This window comes from Lotus japonicus, chromosome 1 (genome assembly GCF_012489685.1).
Source record: "Lotus japonicus ecotype B-129 chromosome 1, LjGifu_v1.2".
NCBI classification, from domain to species: Eukaryota; Viridiplantae; Streptophyta; class Magnoliopsida; order Fabales; family Fabaceae; genus Lotus; species Lotus japonicus.
Window position 1 is genome coordinate 130,299,407 of NC_080041.1, and position 23,702 is coordinate 130,323,108.

At 38.5% G+C, this 23,702-nt stretch overlaps 2 protein-coding genes across 4 annotated transcripts; both read right to left on the minus strand.

Moving 5' to 3' along the window:
- Positions 1–2: 2 nt before the first annotated feature.
- On the minus strand, positions 3–4,956 carry LOC130730752 (sugar transporter ERD6-like 7). Of its 2 annotated transcripts, XM_057582846.1 has the most exons (18): positions 4,579–4,951; positions 4,304–4,366; positions 3,780–3,869; positions 3,608–3,667; positions 3,449–3,514; positions 3,277–3,342; positions 3,060–3,135; positions 2,866–2,930; positions 2,621–2,713; positions 2,426–2,506; positions 2,042–2,126; positions 1,803–1,846; positions 1,650–1,712; positions 1,152–1,211; positions 1,020–1,073; positions 864–923; positions 464–578; positions 3–305 (listed from the first exon to the last, which is right to left on the minus strand). In XM_057582846.1, the coding sequence occupies exons 1-18, from the start codon at positions 4,741–4,743 to the stop codon at positions 190–192; spliced, it is 1,422 nt and encodes a 473-aa protein (XP_057438829.1). In that variant the 5' UTR covers positions 4,744–4,951; the 3' UTR covers positions 3–189. The 2 variants fall into 2 exon arrangements, 1 of the variants encoding a protein (XP_057438829.1); XR_009016463.1 differs by lacking the exons at positions 3–305; positions 464–578 and having other exon boundaries at positions 879–923; positions 1,152–1,186; positions 4,579–4,956.
- Positions 4,957–12,021: 7,065 nt separating this feature from the next.
- LOC130730753 (sugar transporter ERD6-like 7) lies at positions 12,022–16,811 on the minus strand. Of its 2 annotated transcripts, XM_057582847.1 has the most exons (19): positions 16,492–16,811; positions 16,189–16,251; positions 15,886–15,975; positions 15,716–15,775; positions 15,432–15,497; positions 15,252–15,317; positions 15,086–15,161; positions 14,748–14,789; positions 14,597–14,661; positions 14,416–14,511; positions 14,220–14,300; positions 13,861–13,945; positions 13,653–13,696; positions 13,492–13,554; positions 13,331–13,390; positions 13,196–13,249; positions 12,935–12,994; positions 12,525–12,639; positions 12,022–12,368 (listed from the first exon to the last, which is right to left on the minus strand). In XM_057582847.1, exons 1-19 carry the CDS (start codon positions 16,663–16,665, stop codon positions 12,253–12,255), a joined length of 1,476 nt encoding a protein of 491 aa, XP_057438830.1. In that variant the 5' UTR covers positions 16,666–16,811; the 3' UTR covers positions 12,022–12,252. The 2 variants fall into 2 exon arrangements, with proteins under 2 accessions (XP_057438830.1, XP_057438831.1); XM_057582848.1 differs by lacking the exon at positions 14,748–14,789 and having other exon boundaries at positions 16,492–16,804.
- Positions 16,812–23,702: the final 6,891 nt, after the last annotated feature.

The window sequence follows — 23,702 nt, forward strand, 5'->3', positions numbered from 1 at the left end:
CACTGCGCTTCGGAATACATTTCTTGAATGATTTACATGAAGACAACTAATGTGAAATATAAACCTTCATGAATTCAATCATCAATGTATAAGCAAACAAATGATAAACAATATGGCTAGTGATTTAATCATCAACCTGCTTCTATCTTTCTCTCCCACCACACACTGCGACCCGCTAAACTTTGCTTCCTACACATTAATGGCTGATTGTAATTGTTCCAGGCTTTCACCCTTGGTTTCCGGCACGACTACAACTATAAATAGTATAGCTAGTGCATTTATTGCAGCATAAAGAATGAAGGTACCTGAAATTCATAAATACAAGTAAATTTAGGTGTTATACAGGTTTCTTGAGCTTCAATCTTCTACTATTATTCACATGTGGTAACTGTTTATCATATACCAATGCTGATTATTCAATACTTTCAATAAAATAAAGCTTTAAAATATAACTTGTACTCACCATAGGAGCTCCAGCTCATGAGAAAGTTGAAAGTGTAGGAGCATAACCATGCACCAAACCAGTTCACAAAAGTGGCTAAGCTTCCAGCCTGCCCTTTAATATTGACAGGAAATATCTGCAACCAAAGGCAATATTTGAGTAAGATTTATGTTATCTCTTTTCCGAACAAAAAATTGCTGATTCTGATAGAGAGGGCAGGTTGTATAACTGGAGAGTTTGCAAGTTTTGGCCTAGTAATATGCACCCATGCCAATAGAAAAATAAAAGTAGAAGCTGTGAGGATCAATATTTGCTAGTTCTTTTACTGCAATTCTTCTTTTGAAAAGGTAAATGTTTAATTAATTTGCATCTCTAATATCTTGTTGACATTAGAACTTGAAAGCAGAGAAGGATGGAGTACCTCAGACATCACAACCCATGGAACTGCTCCCATTCCTAATGAAAATGATCCTACATAGACCTAATATCAGTAAAAGAAAGAGCATGTCATATGCAGAATGAGTACTGAGATACATCCAAGCAAATAGCATCATGAAAGAAAGAGTAACGGTCATACCAGTATGCCAGTTACAGCAAGTACTGGGACTGCCCCCACACTAACCTCCTGAACCTGTTGCACTCAAGGATATAAATTTCACTATTTCAGGATTAGAAACAGGAAGCTATAGGGTCCTTAGTTGGTATGTACCTTAAGATAGAAGGCAACTGCTGTAACTAGACATCCTGCAACCAACCCCAATCCAGATAACTAAATGAAACAGAGAAAAATAAGCATATTATAAATGGAGGTGTTATGATTAGGAAACCCTAACAGCAGCCAAAAGGTAAAAGGAGGAGAAAAGAAATATTTTCTTGGTAATTTTGAATATTTAAACTGGAAAATTAAACAAGAAGAGAGAAGAGACAGATAGAGGGACACAAAACAATCCTAATGGATTCACAAGAAAGAAAACTTCTTTCAAGGGTGAAACTCTTTTACAATTCTAACATAAGGAGAGTACTCCTATTTATAATAAACTAACCATACTAACTAAGAGCCCAACACAAATAACTAAAGCAAAAAAATAAAATCAAACCGAGGCTAAAACACAACAAGACCACTGACTATAATTTAGAACCCTCACAGAAGGGGATCTTGATAAAAGATGAAAGTTCGAAGATAAATTGTTTTGCGGTTTGAATCTACCAGTAGTAGTGGCTTCCTGCCAGCTTTATCTATCAAGGCTGCTCCTAGACCAGTGATCACAATCTTCAAAAGAAGGGGGAAAAATATTATGAGTTGGTCTGGGGGAAACAAATATCTGATATTTTAAAAAATAGTGGTTATGTTTAAATTAACCTGAAGGCAGGCGTATATTATAGTCCCGATGGTGGTAGAAAATCCTATGACATAAAATTCATAGACAAAACGAAATTAGAATCTGAATGAATCTTGAAGTTTATTCAAGTTTGGAAGTGTTGGAAAGTGGCAATGGGAATTATATGTTATATGCAAGGAAATGGTTGGATGTAAGAACTTATGATTGTGATCAGATACTTGGAATGCAGAGTTACATTTTCAACGATTCACAAAAGTACCTGCTAGCTGAAAAATACTACTTGTATAAAAGGAAATTCCATTGATTCCTCCAAATTGCTGGCAACCCATAAGTCCGACTGCAATCTGGTAGTTAATTTATAAAAGTTAATTATCTGTTGGCCTTTACAGAATACTTCTTGCTTGGGTTAGTGAAAAATTGGAAGACTAAAATGTTAAATGGAAATCACTTCAGATTTGCTTGATTCAACAAAAACTTGAGAAGGTGGAAAATAAACTGTATATCATTTTCAACATGCACTTTATTTTCCACCCCTCCACCCAGTCTATAAAAAACATACTTAAAGAAAGTAAAGTGACATTATCCAAAAAGGAAAAGAAAGAAGCTTCAAATCATTAGTTTGAGTGAAGAGAAGTATAGTTACAGTGACTGAGCGCAAATATCTTCTCTGAAACAGATCCAGAAGCTGGGTTTTTGGGAGCTGTTCCAAAGTTGTTATATAATCCTGTGGCAGTAACACAATACACCCTCTTAATCACATTATCTTTGGAATGCTTTATCTTTTAAGTTGTTCATGTGACAGTCTACACATAATTTTATCTAATATTTATAAAGGAACCTGAATCTCCGCAGCCTCTTGTGATATGTCAGCATCTTTCCCGCGAAGTATCTGCAGTGCTGCCTCAAAATCTTTTCTGCGTCCTCTCTTTGCCTGCAGTCATTCTTTTGGTTGGTAGTACTCTTGATGTTATGCAAAATTGCAAATCATTGCATATGGTACTCTTATAAGTACATTAATACAGGAAGAGGAGTGCTAGCAACAAACTCATTTAAACACGCTCTTCAACAACAGGAATTACTTACCAACCATCTAGGAGACTCTGGAATGAAAAACAGACCTAAAAGCACTACAGCTATGGGAACGAGGCCTGCAATTTCAAACACCAACCTAGTGAGTTCCTCAAGTAAAGTATCTTTTAATTTCTAATTCTCTAAATTTGTATGTTCTTCCCACCCTTCTTTTGGTGGAATTTATTCAACTTGGGAATAAAACTCACCAATTAGAGCTAAAGCCCTCCATGACACTACATTTCCAATTATGAACGACACAGACACTGCAGCACAAATCATGAACTACAAGGAGAAAAGAAAAGCAAAAGTTAGATGCTGTTGCTACTATCATTGCACACTACTTACTACAGAGTTACAGATTCAATCAGATCACTGTATAAGGTAATCAGTGCCCAAAGTTACAATAAGTAAAGCAAAATCTACCTGATTTAAGGTAGTCAGAGCTCCACGGAGTTCTTTTGGTGCAATTTCGGCTACAAAGACAGGAACCTTACATAATAATTCATAAAATATACAGTCAAACAATAATAATTTGAACATGGAAGTGTCTCAAATGAAATCTGGTAAATTATTTTACTGAACAAGTCTAACCAACCACATATGAATAAACTCCCATTGCATATCCTGTTGCTAGCCTCCCGATGTCCAAAGGCACTGGGCCCTGCATAAATGAAAAATAAGTTCTGTTATGTTAGGTCATAAACCTTGAAAAATGGTTATGGGGCAAACGTCACACAAGCTTTGTAATAAGAACCTCCGAAAAGTAAATAACAAGCCATCCTGCCGCACAGAAAGCACTTGCCACTCTCATTGCCTGTATATATTCAGATTTGAACTTTTTTTAGCACCTTGAGTACTCCAGATAAAAATGATTAACAAGTTAAAAGTAAATTGCAAAACAACCATCATAATTTTCCTAAACTTACCCCTTTTCTTCCTATAATATCAGCAATAGGCCCGCTTGTGATTGCGCCAATCATTGCTCCAATAGTCAAGATGGACCCAAACAAGGAGTACTGCACTCAATCCACAAAAAAAAGCAAAGAAAGCTAAACCAAATCCATTAATAAGGAACTAGTTTACCAGCACTGCTATCATATACATGAAGTGAAGTTTATATATTAACATTGGGAAACTTATAATCAAGAGTTTGCAACAAAAAAATTCCTGAAATTATTTTTTGAAACTTTTTAGATCACCAGCAGACATTTATTTTTGTATTAGCTGAGCTTCACACTTTCAGAACATTGTATATATTTCTTGCTGCATATTCTTGATTCCCAACATATCAAGTATATAAGCTTTTGGCCCTCGAGAAGCATACTGAAAGTCTAACCGCCGAGGTTGGTGAATCATTTTCAATCTATTTCCCACGATTTCATTAATCTTAACACTACTAGAGTGAAGCAGTTGAATACTTGGATCAAAGCTTCAATAGCTACTGGGTTACCTCTGCCAAAGACAGACTGAGATCCTTCCTGATAGCATCTTGAGTAGGAGATGAATATCCACCCTGAAAAAAGAACATAATCACTCCACAGAATGACACATCTATCAAACTTAGTCAAATAAACCAGCATAAGTGTAAATGATTAGTTTTTTTTATTGTCTTGTCTCAATTGGTTTCAAAACGATCTCTTTTTCCTCGGATTAGAACTATAATAAATCCGCTTTTATTGGAGATGGGCAATGTTAGGAACAGTTGAAGTGCATTATAACACTTACACAAGCCCCAAATGCATAAGAACCACAGACTGCTACAAATGTAGTGAAGTAAACAATCCATGGATGCCCTTTGCTTCCATGGACCAGTTTCTTGTTCTGTTCCTCCACAAGTGGCTCTCTGATTCCTTTCTCCACACCATATTCAGCATCCTCTTTGATCGCCATGTTCACTTGTGTGTATGATCACTAATTCCTTGTTGTATATGATGAGTTGGTAAGAGACTCAAATGCAAAAACGCATGCTGTGATGGGATCTTGTTGCATGTTATGTTATAAAGCATGAGGCATATAAAGCAAGTAGTGTACCACACAAAGCTGGAATTTGTTATAATCATTAGATGATTAGAAGATAAGGCATTTGCAGACTTGCAGTTGTTGTGTTCCAAGTCTTTATGGTCTCCTCTTTATAAATTTTCGGTGAGGTTATCATAAATACAAGAAAAAGAAACAACTAAAACCGTTGGGGACTTCGTTGGTGGTTGCATTTTTTTTTACATCCCAAAGTTAGTTTGTGGCTGCATGCTGTCATAACAACAAGTGATAACATTAATTACACATAGACATATAAAGAATGAACATGAAATTTGACTCTAATATTCACAATGATATTTAGAGGATTATATACAACTTACTCCACTGATCAAATCTTCCTAGAAATTAGGAGCTAATTATGAGCTATACATGTACCAAATATATTGTCCATAAATAGAAGATAGAACTGAGATATTTACTATCAAGTATCCCAAAATTATATGACAGAAATATGATATTCCTAAGGCTTAAATAAGTTTTCGGTCTCTGAAATTATAAAGGGAATCAAATTGGGTCCCTGAAATTTTTTTCATCAAATGTTATCCTTGGAATTTATTTTAATCAAATTAAGTTATTTTCGTCAATTCTGGGTAGAGGATGAAGGAGATTGGTAAAGAAGGTAGAGGAGTGTGTGGTGGGAAGGAGGACTGAAAATATGATTTAAAAATTTTACAGGGACTAAAATTGATGCGAAAAAGGTCCACGTGGACATCCTCTGCTGACTAGGTCCGTCATTGGATCGTTGACGGGTCAAGATTGATGAAAATGACTTAATTTAATTAAAAAAAATCCAGGGATAACATTTGATTCAATTTTTTTTTTCAGGGACTCAATTTGATTCCCTTTACAATTTCAGGGACCAAAGGCTTATTTAAACCTATTCCTAATTACATAAGATCCCAAAATTATAGGGGAGAAATATGCTATTTCTAATTGCAAAAGATTCACTTTTTAATTATCCCAATACTCACCCTCAAGTTGGAGCATGAAGATTCTGAATGTCCAACTTGTGTAAAAGAAATTGAAATTGTTGCTTCTTGAGAGCCTTTAGTATAAAATCTGCTAGCTGGAGGTTGGTATGAACATGAAAGGTAGAAATGTTACCAGCTTGAATTTAATCACAAACAAAATGATAATCAACCTCAATATGCTTGGTGCGCTCATGAAAAACAAGATTCATAGCAATGTGTAGAGCCGCTTGACTGTCACAAAACAGATGTCGAATGATGAACACCAAGAGACTTAGCCAAGTAATCTCACAACTGGCAGTGGCCATAGAGCTGTATTCATCCTCGACAGGGGATCGAGAAACGACCGGTTGCTTCTTAGTCTTCCAAGAAATAGGAGAAACATCCAACATGATAAAATAGCCAATAAGAGAACGACGAGTCAAAAGACAATTTGCCCAATCTGAATCACAATAAGCATTAAGATGTAAGGCACTGTCCTTAAAAAAAGACCTTGCCGAGGATAGCTTTTTAAGTAATGTTAGAGAAACTCAGAATAGTGAAAAGTGTTTATCATTGATTATGAAAAGTTGAGGATACAAGAGTTTGATTATAGCTCATATAGAACTCTATAGCTTGCTCAACAAGCTTAACAAGAACTCTAACAGATTCAGTTAGCCAGCTAAGCACTAGCTAAGCATAACCACCTAGCCTAACTGAAAATGCCAACTCAGCATAACAAACCTAGTGCTGACTGATAGTACAGTCAACAATGCTAACGTGTAATTCTATACACACTCATACAGTGTTCCCTAATATCCTCCCTCAAACTCAAGGTGGGTGAGAAACTAGTTTCTCACACACATTGAGTTTGCTTCTAAGAAGCTCAAAGCGAGTAGGAGAGAGAGCCTTGGTGAAGATATCAGCAATCTGATCAATAAAGGGCACATGTTGCACATGAAGAGGGTTATTGAGGACTTTTTCCCTGACAAAGAAGATGTCTAGCTCCATATGCTTGGTGCGGGTGTGCAACACAGGATTGTGAGTTAAGGCCACAGCTCCCATATTATCACAGTAAATTCTGGGAGTAGAAAATGGAACATGCAGCTCATGGAGTAAGGACTGAATCCAAAGCAACTCTGCAGATGTATTAGCCAGACTCCTATACTCTGCCTCAGTACTAGATCGAGCTACAAGAGTTTGCTTCTTGGATGACCATGAAACTAAGTTGGGACCAAAGAAAATACAAGAGCCTGAAGTGGACCTACTATCATCAGGATCTGATCCCCAATCAGCATCACAAAAGGCCTCCAAAGACACTAGAGAAGAGAGTGAACAAGGCTTGATATGTAAACCATGATGAATAGTCCCTTTAAGATACCTTAGAATCTTTTTTACTGCCTTCCAATGTTCCTCCAAAGGTTGACTAAGGAACTGACAAACCTTGTTAACTGAGTAGCTAATTTCTAGCCTAGTCAAGGTAGCATACTGCAATGCCCCTACTATAGATCTGTAAAGTGTTGGATTAGAAAAATAATCAGCACCAAACTTGCTCAGTTTTGCACCACCAACCATAGGTGTTGAAATACCCTTAGCATCAGCCATTTCTGCCCTTTCCAATAGATCACCAATGTACTTAGACTGAGTCAAGAGAAGAGATCTATCCTGAAGATGTTGGACTTGGACCCCAAGAAAATAATCCAACTTGCCTAATTGCTTTAAAGCAAATTCTGAATCAAGTTGAGTAACAATTTTCTGAACCAATGGAAGAGAATTTCCAGTGATAATTATATCATCAACATAGACTAAGATATAAACACAATCTGTTGCTGTGTGAAAAGTGAAGAGAGAAGGATCACAACAGCTAGGTTTGAACCCATTTATGACCAAGGCAGCTCTAAGTTTCTCAAACCAAGCCCGAGGGGCTTGTTTGAGACCATACAAAGCTTTATTAAGCTTGCAAACCAGCTGCCTATCTTCTCTCTGAAAACCTGGTGGTTGTACCATATAAACTTCCTCCTGAAGTGCACCATGCAGAAAAGCATTATTCACATCAAGTTGGTGAATATGCCAATGTTTAGTGACAGCCAAGGAAAGAATAAGCATGATTGTAACTGGCTTGACAACTGGTGAAAATGTCTCAGCATAATCAAAACCATGCACTTGATCATACCCCTTGGCCACTAGCCTAGCCTTATACCTATTGACAGAACCATCTGGATTTTCTTTCACCCTAAACGCCCATTTGCAACCAATTGCCCTTCTATTGGAAGGAAGGGGAACAAGTGTCCATGTATTGTTAGCAACGAGAGCATCATACTCAGCTTGCATAGCCTGAAGCCATTTAGGATCCTTCAAAGCCTGCTTAGTTGTAGTAGGTTCAGCTTGTGTAAGAAGCAATGTAGGGTGAAGTCTAGGTAACACAATCTCTGACTTAGCTCTAGTCTGCATGGGATGAACATTTCCCTGAGAAATGACAGCTGCTGGTTGCTGAAATATGGTTCCTGTAGAAGTAGGAGTGCCTTGAACAGCTGGAGAAACTCCTGAAGCAGTCTGCAAAGAGGGCATGGTCTCAACAGATGCAGTAGAGCCAACTGCAGAAACTGGTGTGCCTGGCTGAGGAGAAGAAACCACTGGAGCAGAATGCTGCTGCTCTTGGAGAGGAGCCAGTGTGTGATCATGTGTGACCAATGGTATACAAGAAGAAATTCCCAAAGAAAAAGAGTCAGATACAGAAGATGGAAACAATGTAGTGTATGGAAATCTGAATTCATTGAATTTTACATCTTTGGAAATATAAATCTTTCCATCACTATCTAGACATTTGTATCCTTGATGAGAAGAAGAGTAACCAAGGAAGACACACTCTCTAGACCTAAGCTCTAACTTGGAAGAATTATAGGGCCTCAAGTGAGGATAGCATGCACTTCCAAACACTCTCAAGATAGAGTAATCAGCTGGAACTTTAAACAGTTTATGATAAGGGCTGAGATTACTCAAAACTGGTGTGGAAGCCTATTGATGAGAAAAACGGCTGTAAGGAAAGCATGATCCCAATATTGGGAAGGCATGTTAGCACAAGCTAGTAATGACAAACCAGTTTCCACTATATGACGATGTTTTCTTTCCACACTTCCATTTTGATGGTGTGTGTGAGGACATGTAATTCTATGATCTATACCTGTTTTGACAAAGTGAGAAATGAGAGGCTTAAACTCTGTACCTCCATCAGTCTGTACTGATTTCAGTTTTGTACCAAATTTTAACTCAGCCATTGCCTGGAATTGAAGAAAAACTGAGCTGGTTTCTGACTTTTTCTTAATTGGATATATCCAAGTAAACCTAGAGTAGGCATCTACACAAGTTAAAAAATAAAGACAACCAGAATTGGTTTCAACTGATGCAGGACCCCAAAGATCAGTAAAAATTAATTCCAAGGGTGTAGAATAACTAGTAGTAGAAGATGAAGATGGTAAACGATGAGACTTAGCAACACAACAAGAATGACAAACATGAAATTTTGATTTATTAGGAATTGGAATCTTACAAGTGGACAATGCATTCTGCAGAGCCTCATGATGAGGATGCCCTAATCTATTATGCCATAAGTCATAAGAACTTTGGCTAGGTACAATACTAGAAACAAAGTCACTAGGACTTGATACATCAGAATTATGCTTGGAAACAGCAAAAACAGAAGGAAACTGAACAGGAAGAGAATTCTTGAGAAATGTGGAAGAGTGCATGCCATCAAAGGAGTACAGGCCATCCTTGTCAAGTGAGCCACGAAGGAGAACTCTAGAAGTGTCCTGTGATTTCACAACACAATGAAAAGGGTGAAACTCAAAGAAAACTCCATTATCCTGTGCAAACTTGCTAACACTCACAAGATTTTTGGTTATATCAGGTACTAACAACAAGTTTTTTAAGAGTAAGAGTGGTTTGTGTGTGATAAGGAGAAGGAAAAGAGGCAGAACCAACAGACTTTATAGCTAAACCTTTACCATTTCCCATCAGGATTTGATCACTGCCAGCCACAGATACACTATCTGAAACTGCAGAGGCATCATGAGTGACATGATGTGTTGCTCCTGAGTCTGGAAACCAAGTGCCAAGGTTAGAAGCAGAAGATGCTGGTCCTGTGAGCAACGCCTGTGGTGCCCGAGGATTTGGAGCAGAAGCACGAGGAAACATGCCAAAGGGAAGAGAGCCAGGTGCAGTGGGATACATCATAGCACTTGAAGGATAGGTAAAACCAGCTCCAAATCCTGCTCCAGTAAACGAAACTCCAAATTGTGCAGGGGAACCAAACTGAGACATGCCTCTAAAGGAGAGTAACCAAACTGTGGTAGCATTCCAAAAGTAGGATTGAAGCCAAGAAGTGAGGCTAAAGCAACCTGTGGTTGAACACCACTGTGTGAAGATGAAGCAGAGGTAGAAGAACCACCACGATGATAACAGATGCTTGCGTCATGGCCATACTTGTGGCAGATCTGACATTGAACGGAGCAATCACCGCCACGTCCACCACGATTGGAGTGGCCACCACGTCCACCATAGTTATTGTAACCACCACGATCACCGCCATAACCGCGTGAGTTACCGGAGCGATTGCGATCATCAGATCTGGACGAGTCAACGCTACTAGCAGCGTAGTTGACCTCTGAGTACACCGGCGATGGAGGCGCAACTGTCGTCGGAGGCGGTGCAGTAGGTGTCGCCGGCGGTGGCGCATCCGGAGGCGCCAGCGATGGCGCAGTCGTATGAGCGAGAAACACCGCTGGAGAAGACGCTTGCATCTGACGCACACGCGTGCGTTCCAAACGCGCTTCATGCGCAATGATCATCGCTTCAACCTGCGAGATCGAGCAAGGTTGATCGCGATTGTAAACAATCGTCATCAGCGAACTATAATCATCTGGCAAACCATCAAAGATCGCTTCCAAATGCTCGCGATACGAGATCGGATCACCAATCGTGACAAGAGCGTTCACGATCGACTTGATGCGCTTGAGAAAATCAGATGAACTCTTCGATCCTTTGGTAATGGTTCGTAATTCAGATCGAAGCTGTGTTGATTGCGCAATCGTCTGAGCCTGGAAGAAATCAAGCACAGCTTGCCACACTTCCCATGACTGCTTGCAATTCACCACCGTTGGAAGCACAGAAGGCGAGAGTGAAGAGAGAAGCCACGTGAACAACGTTGAATCCTGTTGCTCCCAAATCTGGTATGCAGGATTCTCGACTGCATTCTCACGATCTTGCTCATTGAGAAACCTCGGTGGAATCTCTGGATGAACAAGATAACTCTGTAACCGATGCGTGCGAACAATGCCTTCAACGTGTTGCTTCCAGAAGAGAAAATTGGAATCATCAAGCTTCAGCGTGAGCTTGTGAACCAACGTAGAAGAACTCAACTGTGATGGAGCAACAACAACTGGAACTGGCATAGGAATTGCAGAAGAATGATCTGCATGAACTTCATCAGCTATGATGATGATGAAGAAGAAAGAAAAATCAGAGAAGGATCTCAAGGATCGTAGAAGGCTCTTGATACCATGTTAGAGAAACTCAGAATAGTGAAAAGTGTTTATCATTGATTATGAAAAGTTGAGGATACAAGAGTTTGATTACAGCTTATATAGAACTCTATAGCTTGCTCAACAAGCTTAACAAGAACTCTAACAGATTCAGTTAGCCAGCTAAGCACCAGCTAAGCATAACCACCTAGCCTAACTGAAAATGCCAACTCAGCATAACAAACCTAGTGCTGACTGATAGTACAGTCAGCAATGCTAACGTGTAATTCTATACACACTCATACAATGTTCCCTAATAAGTAATGAAGAGCTCGTAGAGCAGCATTCTAGTGAGCTTCCTTGGGACGTTGCATAAATCGATCTAGAGTATGAACAACATAGCAGACTTCTGGGCGAGTGATGGTGAGATAAATTAGGCACACTGAAATTTAACTTTCTTGAGGATTGTTGATTTCAATCTATTCACATTTAGTATCATAATGTCTGCAATAATAAAAATCTTTAAGATTGGGCGGAAACTTATTCTTTATCAAACTGGTGGGTGGGGGAAAAAGTATTCTAAGTGGATCTTTTTGTAGTTAAATTTACATTGTAAATTATTTTTAAACCATATTTTGACAAGTTTGAGTTCTTATTTTTTGAGTGCAATAAAATCAGATTTTTTATTTTTATTTTACTTGGAGCTAAAGTGCAACTGCAAATTCTACACTGTTGCTTTGGAATACATTTCTTGATCATTGACATAAATCTTAATGAACTCAATCATCAATTGTACAAGCAAAACAAATGATAAAGAATATGGCTAGTGATTCAATCATCAACCTGCCTCTTTTTTCCTTTCCCATCACATAATGCAAACTGCTAAACTCTGCTTCCTACGCATTAATGGCTGCTTGTAATTGTTCCAGGCTTTTACCCTTGGTTTCCGGCACCACCGCAACTATAAATAGTATAGCTAGTGCATTTATTGAAGCATAAAGAATGAAGGTACCTGAAATTCGTAAATACAAGTAAATTTAGATATTCTATAGGTTTCTTTAGCTGCAATTTTCTACTATTATTCACAAGTGGTAACTGTTTATCATATAACAATGCTGATGATCACTCTTTTAATGAATAAAAGCTTAAAAATATAACTTGTAATTACCATAAGAGCTCCAGCTCATGAGAAAGTTGAAAGTATAGGAACATAACCATGCACCAAACCAGTTCACCAATGTGACTATGCTTCCAGCCTGCCCTTTAATATTGACAGGAAATATCTGCAACCAAATGTAATATTTGAGCAAGATTTATGCTATCTCTTTACTAAGAAAACAAACTTGCTGATTCTGATAGAGGACATGTTTTATAACTGGAGAATTGCGAGTTTTGGCATAGTAATATGCACCAATACCAATACCCCAAATAAATGGAAAATAAAGTAGAAGCTGTGAGCATCAATATTTTCTAGTTCTTTTATTACAATTATTACTTTGGAAAGGTAAATGTTTAATTAATATGCATCTCTAATATCATGTTGGCATTAGAACTTGAAAGAAGAGAAGAGAGGAATACCTCAGACATCACAACCCATGGAATTGCTCCCATTCCTATTGAAAAGGATCCTATATAGACCTAATATCAGGAAAAGAAAGAGTACTGTTATATGGAGAATGAATTCATATCTCTGAGATACATCCAAGCAAATAGCATTATGAATGAAAGAGTAAGATCCCGTTTGGATGTGGACCAAATCACACTTATTGGAGCTTACCTAACAATAGATAAGCTCCAATAAGTCTCTTTGGTCTGCATCTAAATGGGTGATAGTCATACCAGTATGCCGGTTAAAGCAAGTGCTGGAACTGCCCCCACACTAACCTCCTGAGCCTGTTGCACTCAAGGGTATCAATTTCACATAAATTTCAAGATTAGAAACAGGAAGCTATAGGGTTCTCAGTTGGTATGTACCTTAAGATAGAATGCAACGGCGATAAATATACTTCCTGCAACCAACCCCGATCCAGATAACTAAATAAAACCAAGAAAGAAAAACAAACATATTATAAATGAAGGGGATCTTTATAAACAGATGAAAGTTTGATGATAATTTTTTTGAGCTTTGAATCTACCAGTAGTAGGGGCTTCCTGCCAGCTTTATCTATGAAGGCTGCTCCTAGACCAGTGATCACAATCTGCAAAACAAGGAAAAAAAATAAAAATGTATGATGAGTTAGTAAGAGGGAAACAAATATCTGATTTTGCAAGAAGTAGTGGTTAAGTTGAAATTAACCTGAAGGCAAGCATATATTATAGTCCCGATGGTGGTAGAAAATCCTATGACAAGAAATCCACAGTCAAAACAAAGTTAGAATTAGAATGATCATGAAGTTTGTTCAATTTTGGATGTGTGGGAAACTGGCAATTGGAATTATAGGTTATATTCAAGTGATCAAAGTCTTGGAATGCAGAGATAAATTTACGAAAATTCTCAGAAGTACCTGCTAGCTCAAAAATACTTCTAGCATAAAAAGCAACTCCATTGATTCCTCCTAATTGCTGACAGACCATAAGTCCCACTGCAATCTGGCAATTTATATATAAAAGTTAGTTATCTGTTGGCCTTCACAGTAACTTGTTTCTTGGGTTGGTGAAAAATGGGAAGACTAATACTTTAAATGAAAATAACTTCATATTTGCTTGATTAAAATCATTTTCAACATGCACTTTATATTCCACCCCTCCACCTAGTCTATCGAAAAATACTTAAAGAAAGTAAAGTGCTATTACAGTGGCATTATCAAAAAGGAAAAGAAAGCAGGTTTCAATCATTAGTTTGAGTATAGAGAGGATTAGTTACAGTGAGTGAGCGCAAATATCTTCTCTGGAACAAATCCAGCAGCTTGGGTTTTTCGAGCCTTTCTAAACTTGTTATATAATCCTGTGGCAGTGACACAGATACATACACCTTCTTAATCACGTTATCTATGAAAGCTTTAAGTTGTGCATGGAGACAAAGTCACATATAATTTTGTCAACATTAATAATATAGGAACCTGAATTTCCTCCGCCTCTTGAGATATGTCAGCATCTTTGCCGCGAAGTATCTGCAGTGCTGCCACAAAATCTTTTCTACGCCCTCCTCTCTTTGCCTGCAGTATTTTTTGGTTGTTATGAATGAAAATCATTACTTATTGAACTCTTATAAGTACATTTATATGTGAATTTATTTCTTACCAGCCATCTAGGAGACTCTGGAATGAAAAACAGGCCCAAAAGCAGTACAGCAGTGGGAATCAGGCCTGCAATTGCAAACACCTGCCTAGTGAGTTCCTCCACTAAAACATCTTTCAATTTCTAATTTTATAAATTTGTATGTACTGCTTACCCTTCTTTTTGGTGGAATTTGAATCAATGTGGGAAGAAAACACTGCATGTTTGGATTGGCATTGTCACAAATGACTTTGAATAAAATTGTTTCTGGTAAAAGTGAGTTGAAAATTTCATGCAATTTTTGTAGGGTAATGTTGTGAAATCTAGTTGTAAAATCTTACAATTGATTATATTCAAAGCAGAATTTACTCTCTAATTTCTAAACATAATTGATTTTGGGATTGGAATAAATTCTGAGATGACTCACAAACATCTATATTGTCATCTAAAAGTGATTTCACACAGTGCAAATTCATTCTGAGGTTTGCCAACGGAAACTAAGCATACACTCACCAACTAAAGCTAAAGCCCTCCATGAAATTACGTTTCCAATTATGAATGACACTGACACTGCACTAATGATCATGAACTACAAGGAGAAAAAAACAGCTGGAGTTAGATGATTGCATCCTAATTACAACAGATTCAATCAGTTCACAATAAGTGTTGCAAAATCTACCTGATTTAATGTAGTCAGAGCCCCACGGAGTTCTTTTGGTGCGATTTCGGCTATGAAGACAGGAACCTTATAATCCATAAAATATATAGTCAGATTTGAATTTATGGAAGTGTCTGAAATGACGTTTTGTGAGTTATTTCAGTAAAAAACTGGGCCCTGTATTAAAGAAAACCAACCAACCACATATGAAAAAACTCCCATTCCATATCCTGTTGCTAGCCTCCCAATGTCCAAAGGCACTGGGCCCTGTATTAAACAAAAATAAGTTCTGTTATGTTAGTGACTTAGAGCCCATTTGGATGCGGAGCAAAGAGCACTTATTGGAGCTTATTCACTATTCGATGTGTTTTTAGTAGATAAGTTCAATAAGTGTGCTCTTTAGTCTGAATCCAAATAGTATCCAAGTTCATAAACCTTGGAAAACTGTTATGGCACAAACATCATAAAAGGTTTATAGTAAGAACCTGAGAAAAGTAAATAACAAGCCACCCTGCAATACAGAAAGCACTTGACACTCTCATTGCCTGCATATATCAGATTTCAACTTTTTTAGCACCTTGAATACCCCAAATAAAAATAGTTAACAAGTTAGAAGTAAATTGCAAAACAGCCATAATAATTATCCTGAACTTACCCCTTTTCGTCCTATGAAATCAGCAATAGGCCCACTTGTGATTGCCCCGATCATTGCTCCGAATGTTAAGATGGAGCCAAACAAGGAGTACTGCACATAGTCAATCCACAAATAGCAAAGAAAATTAAATCAAATCCATGAAGTAAAGAACTAGTTTGCTAGTACTGGTATCAAATACATTCAAGTTTGTCTTTGAATCTGGTCAATCTTTCTGTGTAAGTTTTTAGATTACTAGCATACATTTCATTTTTTATTATCTGAACTTGACACTTTCAGAACAATGTAAATCAACCATGAGGTTACCTCAGCCAAAGACAAACTGAGATCCTCCCTGATAGCATTTTGAGTCGGAGATGAATATCCAATCTGAAAACAGAATAATAATAATAATAATCATTCCACACCACAGAGAGACACATATCTATTAAACTATCAAGTCAAATAAACCAGCATGTTGTATATATATGTTGTCAGATTAGTTTATTTTATGTGTCTTTTCTCAAAACGTTTACTTTTTTCACAGATTTGAACTACAAATCCGCTTTTATTGGAGATGGGTAATGCTACAACATAGAGTTCAAGACTTCAAGTGTTGTAAACACTTACACCAGCCCCAAATTCATAAGAGCCACAGACTGCAACAAATGTAGTGAAGTAAACAATCCATGGATGCCCTTTGCTTCCATGGACCAGCTGTTTGTTGACTTTGTTCTGTTCCTCCACCAGTGGCTCTCTGATTCCTTTCTCTTCACCATAATCCTCATCCTCTTTGATTGCCATGTTCACTTGTGTGTATAATGATCACTAGCTCCTAGTTGTATTTGATAATTGTGCAAGACACTGAAACTCAAGCAAGCATGCTGTGATGGGATCTTAAAAACCATGAGGTATATAGAGCTGGCATTTGTCATATTCAAGAACAGCTAGTCTCATGTGGTGTGTCTCTGGGTGGAGAAGGTACTCGCAGTTGTGCTGTAAACATATTAAAGTTAATGTTGGGTTCAGTTTTGTAAATGATCACAATATCACTGTTCATTATAAAAAAAAAAAAACAATATCACTGTTCCAAAACATAACTTGGGAAGACAATCATCACTATAAGTATAAAGTTAGGTCTCTATAGAGGACCTTACTTCCTTTGCTCTTGGGTTGGGTCTTTAGCCCCGTGTCATCGTAAAACAAAAAACAAAAGGTACGTCTCTCAAATTTTAATATAATATTAGAGCTTATATTATTAGATCGTCTATTGAAGACCGCTCATATATGAGTCAATCGCAGATATTTCGAATGTCAAGTCTTAAGCGCAATGGGTGTGTTGTGAACTGACGTGATTGTGTGAGAATTGTGTTAAAAAGTCTAGCATTAATAATACATATAACAGTCAAGATAACGGTTATATATGAGAAAATAATTCACACGTGACATTTAAACACAAACCACCAACTGCTTTAAAAATTCAGAAGCCAGCAACCCCCAACCCCAAAGGTGTGTGCTTTCAATGCGGTTAAGTAACTGTCAACTTCCAAAGTAGGGGTGTACAAGACCCGGCCCTACCCGCCAACCCGTCCCGGCCCAAGTCTTTAGGGTCGGGTTGAACCCGGCCCGATCATTAAAAGAGATCGGGTTCGGGTTGATATTTGAGTTACCTGACTTTGGGTAGGGTCGGGTTCGGGTTGACACTCGGTCACCCGGCCCGTCCCACATATATATTTTATAAAATTTTAATTTGTTATAATGATTAAAATGTGATACATGGTGCTCAAATTTATCTTACCATGTAGATGAAATTAAAATGTTTAACATTTACCTTATGAATTAAATAAACGTTGGTCAAACTATTGACACTTTCATGCTCTAACAAGAGAAAATCATGTGTGTGTATCATATATGTGAGACAAGTGAAGAAATGATCAAACCAAATGTAAACCTCTCAAGTGCAATAGATTATGAAAGAATTGGATTCTTTCAAGTTATTTCTTCTAAAAAATAGTTCCAACTTATAACTCTTTTAGTATGTTATTATCTTTAAATTTTACAATTAGTATCAAAATAGTCTTAAACTTACTGTCCCTCGGCCAACCCGGTCCCGTCCTACATAGACCCGTCCTAAATTGGACCCGCATAATGTCGGGTTGCTTCGGGTCTAAGGACGGGTTAGGGTCTATGAATTGACCCGATCAATATTTAGGGTCGGGTTAGGTTAACCAAAACCCGTCCCAACCCGTCCCTTGTACACCCCTATTCCAAAGATTCGTTACTCGCCGCTCTCCCTTTTTCTGTGCATCTATCTACCTTGCAGCACTCTTGCATTTGCATAGCTAGTTCACCGAGAAAACGTAAACAAGAGGTGTTTAATGTGAAGTCATGGTGGCCAACTAGCTGCAAAAAACATGGCTAATCATCCATCTTTCTTGAGAATACGGGGAACTTGAGTGACAATTTGATTTGAGAAATAGTACCAACATAGTACTTTTTACTTTTTTATTGACTTTTTAAAAAATAAACTAATCATATGAAAAGTTTTGAAACATGTGTTTAAAATTAAAAGTGTGTATTGGTACCGCTCCTAATTTAATTTTGAATAGTAATTTTGGTTGTAACACATTTTTTTTATTGATGATGTTGATATAACACACTCCTCTGTACACGTTTTTCAACACTCTTAATGTAGTTGGTTTATTTTTTAAAAAATCAACACATTAAAAAATATGTTGACTTTTCAAGAAAATAAACAAATTATATTGATAGCGTGATAAAGTGAATTTAAAAGAGTGTGTTGATACTTGATAGCATTAGATATGATATTGGAGCTTAAAGTTCAATTTTTAATTGGTTCTTATTTTTTATTTTTTTACTTTGGCTTTTTTTTTCATCTCTACCTTTTATGAGTGTTTTTTTTTTTAACAAATATCGTCACCCGTTCAGGAAATAGTTGCATGAATGTTTCGAACAATGAAAAGTGAAGATGAAGAAGAACATGAAGATGGAGACAAGATGATACATAGACCACATCATTTGGCGACATACACATACGAGTTTAGTGATGGTTTAGTGATGGTTTTAGACGGCCGCAAAAATGTGAACCTGAAAAAAAAAAGTGTTTAGCAAGGATTTTAAAACCTCCGCAAAATAAAAGGTCACATAAGGAACTTAGTGATGTTCATCCTAAGGCCCGGGGCTTTTGATAAGTTATCGGAATTAGCCATTAAGAGCATCAGCTAGTCAATATAAACCACCCACTAGGCCTGTCCAACTTTTTTGGGCCCGACCGAAACCGACCGGCCCGCTACCAAAAAAGGCCTTTTCGGTTCGGTCGGGTCGGGTGGCGGGTTGAGTAATGAAAAAAACCGGCTCCATTTGGGTTGGTTCGGTCGGTTACGGTTTGGAGCCTGGTCCGACCGAACCGACCGAACCTAATATAAAAAAAAATATTCACCCGGCCCAATAAGGCCCAAACCCAACCCACCCAAACTAAACCTAATAATATCCGGCTCCTCTCTCTTTCTCTACAGTCTTCACCTCTTCCTCTTCTTCTTCTTCTCTCAATTCTCAAACCCTCAAACCCGCCGCCGCCACCACCCTTCTCCTCTTCTTCTTCTTCTTCTCTCAAACCCTACCTCTCAAACCCGCCGCCGCCACCACCTTTCTCCTCTTCTTCTTCTTCTCTCAAAGTCTCAAACCCTACCTCTCAAACCCGCCGCCGCCACCACCCTTCTCCTCCTCTTCTTCTTCTCTCAAACCCTACCTCTCAAACCCGCCACCACCACCCTTCTCCCCTTCTTCTTCTTCTCTCCAAACCCTACCTCTCAAACCCGCCACCACCACCCTTCTCCCCTTCTTCTTCTTCTCTCCAAACCCTAGCAGCCACCACCCTTCTCCTTATCCTCTGCGCCACCATCCTCTGCGCCCTCACACATCTCAAACCCTAGCGGCCTAGCCACTCCACCACCACACTCCACAGTTCTCCTCATCCTCCCGCCACCACCCTTCTCCTCCTCCTTTCCGCCGCCACTTCAACATCTCCATCACCCATCTCAGAATATCCTCAGTCCTCACACATCTCAAAAGTCAAACCCTAGCCACTCCACCACCACAGTCACAGTGCATGGCTTTTTCCTTCACACGTCTCAAACCTCCATGCTTCTCTGATCCGAAATAGTTTGTTCATCTTCATTGCCATCGATTCTGATATGAAATCGCAAGGATGAAGTGAACAATCTATTTCGCATGAGGAAAGCAATGGAAAACTTGGTAGTTGGTATCTCCGGATCTGATCTGACACTTGTTCTTGGTTTTTTTTTTGATAAGCTGATTTTGTTCTTAGTTTAATGAAATTAGGGTTCTATGTTGAACCCGACCGACCCGCCTCATAACCCGACCAACCCGAAACCGACCCAAACCGAAACATCTCACGGTCGGTTACGGGCCCAGTTTTGTGTCATGCGGGTTCGGTCGGTGGAGCTTTTTGGGCCCGAACCCGACCGGTGGACACCCCTACCACCCACGATTATAAGGAAACATGAAGTTGTCAAATTCTTGAAACAAATATGCTCTGGTGACAGTATCACTGTGGTAGAGAGAAACTCTACCAAGTAAAATCAAAGGAAGAAAACCAAAAGAAAACTAAGAAAAGAAGATAAAATAAAACTTTGTCAATTTTCTTGTTAATATTTCATAATGGAAACCATACAACTTATACTAACTATCCACTCTAAGGGATGAAAGGTGACCTTACATGTGGCACCATCATAGAAAGTAGAATACTCTAGAACATGATCTAAATAACAAACTAGAAATAAACATAGAAATAATATTAACTAATTATAATTGGCATTGTTACTTGAGGCCCATAATATAGAAGCCCATTAAGCATGCAACCCTCTACCATTACCATCCCCTTGAAAACATCCTTGTCCTCAAGGATGAGAAATAGACTATCCAAGCAATAATAAGAATCCACTCAAGAAGTGTAGTGCTATGTGAGCAAAGTCCATGAAAAGAGTACAAGGTCCGTGAAATGAACTCTGGCCTGAAGCAAACTAAACATGTCTTGTCAAATTCCATTCCATGAATTTTGAGAAGGGGCTCAGAGAAACAAGAATCAATGCCACGCCCTATTGCCAAAGGTGCTATAATGGTCTTGTCCACAACAATGCTATGCCATAAGAAACTAACACCAGTAGAGTGACATTGCCACATAAAGACCATACATTTGTTGACCCAATGCCACGCTAGTAAGCTTTGTTGGAGAAGGAGCTGTAGTGAAGAAGGTCCCAATGACCCATCAAAATAATAATCCATGATCAAGAAATATAGGTGGGCTAGGCCAAACTGTCCTAAGGAAAAGATGTCAGGATCATATATTATAGGATTTAATACATGGAGGTCATGTGTGTGAATAGCAACTTGGTCAGATTGAAGCACCATGATATCAAGTGGCTCAGGTGAACCATCACATACAACCGCACTTATTGGATAAGGCATTTTGACAAACAGATTGTGTGAAGTCTTAGGATCAAGGGCAATCTTATAAGAAACCCAAGATGTGGATTGGCACTCTGCAACAGGAAAACAAGGTTTAAACATAACATTTTTAAAATATAGCAAGGATTTCTGTCCAGGGTATGTTGCCACCGTATGATTGAAGGAACCCATTGTTGTAGTGTTAACTGTGTTCCTTTGTCCCATGCCCACATAGTTGTTAATGGTGTATATACCAGGATGAGTATCAGTCATGTAGGTTGGGGAAAAGGGGCTGGAAGAAATTGATAGTGCATGTGCAGCAGAAAGGCACCTGACAGATAGCTCAGCTCCAGCAAAGACACCAATAAGAAAAGCAGATTCAATATCCAGTACATGGTGAGATTCATATTGCTGCCAAGCATGAGCAATAGTAGCATAGGACTTTGCTGCTGTATCTAGCTTTGAATTCTGACTTGTAAACGGATACATAACAACTTCTTGTATCTTGTTGCAGTCTCCCATACTCACTGAGTCCCTAATGGTTTGTATTCTGGGAGGAGTACCATCTGAGGGGTGACAGAAGGAGGTCATGACCAAAAGAGCTCTTGCAGTCGTGACAAAGCAGGATCTCTGGTGCGATGCTTGAAGACTCAGGACTGAAGTAGATAAAGTAGAGTAGTAATGATCTTCCACAGAAATAGTAGCTTTCTGAATGATAGAGGCTGCTATAACATAACCTAGGAAACTCAAACATGAATCTCCTATACACTGCGTAGAAAAGTTACCATATGATAGAATAGATGTAGCAGCTAGAATAACAGGATCAAAAAGGGTAATTACTTTTCCATATAACTGACACAGTCTAATTTCTAAAAATAGAATCACTGGTCCCATCATCTTCCATTCTAGTAAGCTGAGGTTGAAGCCCTTTTCTAACAAAATATCAAAATGAGCAGCAACACAGTTCTGTATATCCCTTGATTCAGGCATTTTGTTAATTATTGTTGTCTCAGGAATATTTACAGACAGTTGGACTGTGTATACAGAGTCAATATCAATTATAGAAATTGCTAAATTAGGAATCAAGCTACTGTCGAAAGAAACCTGTTCAGAGGAATCCATAGACTCTGTGTCTGGTTCATCCATATGCGCGATAGAAAAATCCACATTGTGCACTCCAAGCTCCTCAAGGCCAGCTGTCGTAATTGATGTTGAAAGTTCTGAAAACTGGGCTTTATAAGATGTACAAAAGTGCACTTTAAAAGCACTTTTGAAGTCTTCCCAACTTTTGAATTGTGACTGATTTCCCACAGGTGTGGCTTGTATAGGATAAGCATTGGGCGGACCGTGAAAGGCAGAGTAGTGCAAAATTAAATCTCTTGTAGCATATCTTGAGATAGCATCATAGTCATGTTGATCAAATATCAGAGTTAAAATACCAATCACTTGAACAATGCCAGGATCAAACAGTTTCATACCAGGTACATCTAATGATGACAGTGCAATTTCTGATGTCAAATTCACTGGTCTCATTCTATGCCAGTCTAGATATTGCTTGGTGTATGTCACTAGCAGTTTTTCAAAAGTATTAGCAACACATATCTTCTTATTCCTTGTCACAAGCATTTTCTCAAACAGGTTGGGTGCAATGAGTAGAGGTTTAGAAATCACCTGAGTCACACTAGACCCTCTCAGCCTGACTTGCGCTATTGAAAGAATTCACTTGAAACACTTCCTTTGTTGCTACCAAGCAGGTATCAACTCGGTGGGAAGAATCCTTCTCATCCACTTGCGCAGGCTCTACTTGTTCCTGAGTGTTGGGAACATGTTTAGGTTCATCCTCCAAGATTTCTTCGGACCTGGATTCAGATCCTACCCCCATTGTAGTTTCACTGTGCAAACCAATTTCTAGTATAGCAAGTTCTTGAGATCTGAATGGGGTTTCCACTACTGTTGAAGTCTCAAACTGAGGTTTCTCCATTGTTGTACAATTGGATTCCACTGCCTGAGCTGTCATTGGTTGTAATTTGTTGGACACCGTAGAAGACTTCTCAGATCTGCTGGCTCCAGTTTGCGCAAATCTGCATGTTATAAACTGAAATTTGAATACTTCTCGGAATTTTTCCCATGAGTCAAGCTGGTGGCGCCACAGTTGGAACCATGTAAGAGCAAATCCCTCTAGATGCAGGGCAATAAAATCAAACCGAGTTTCCAGCGGCCATGGGTGCTGTAGGAAATACAACTCTGTGTTCATCAGCCAAAAATTCGGATCCGATCCAGAGAACTTGATGAGTTTCAATGTGGGTGAAGAGGTGGGTGGTGAACATGGAATCTGCTGGGCAAAATGAGTGGGA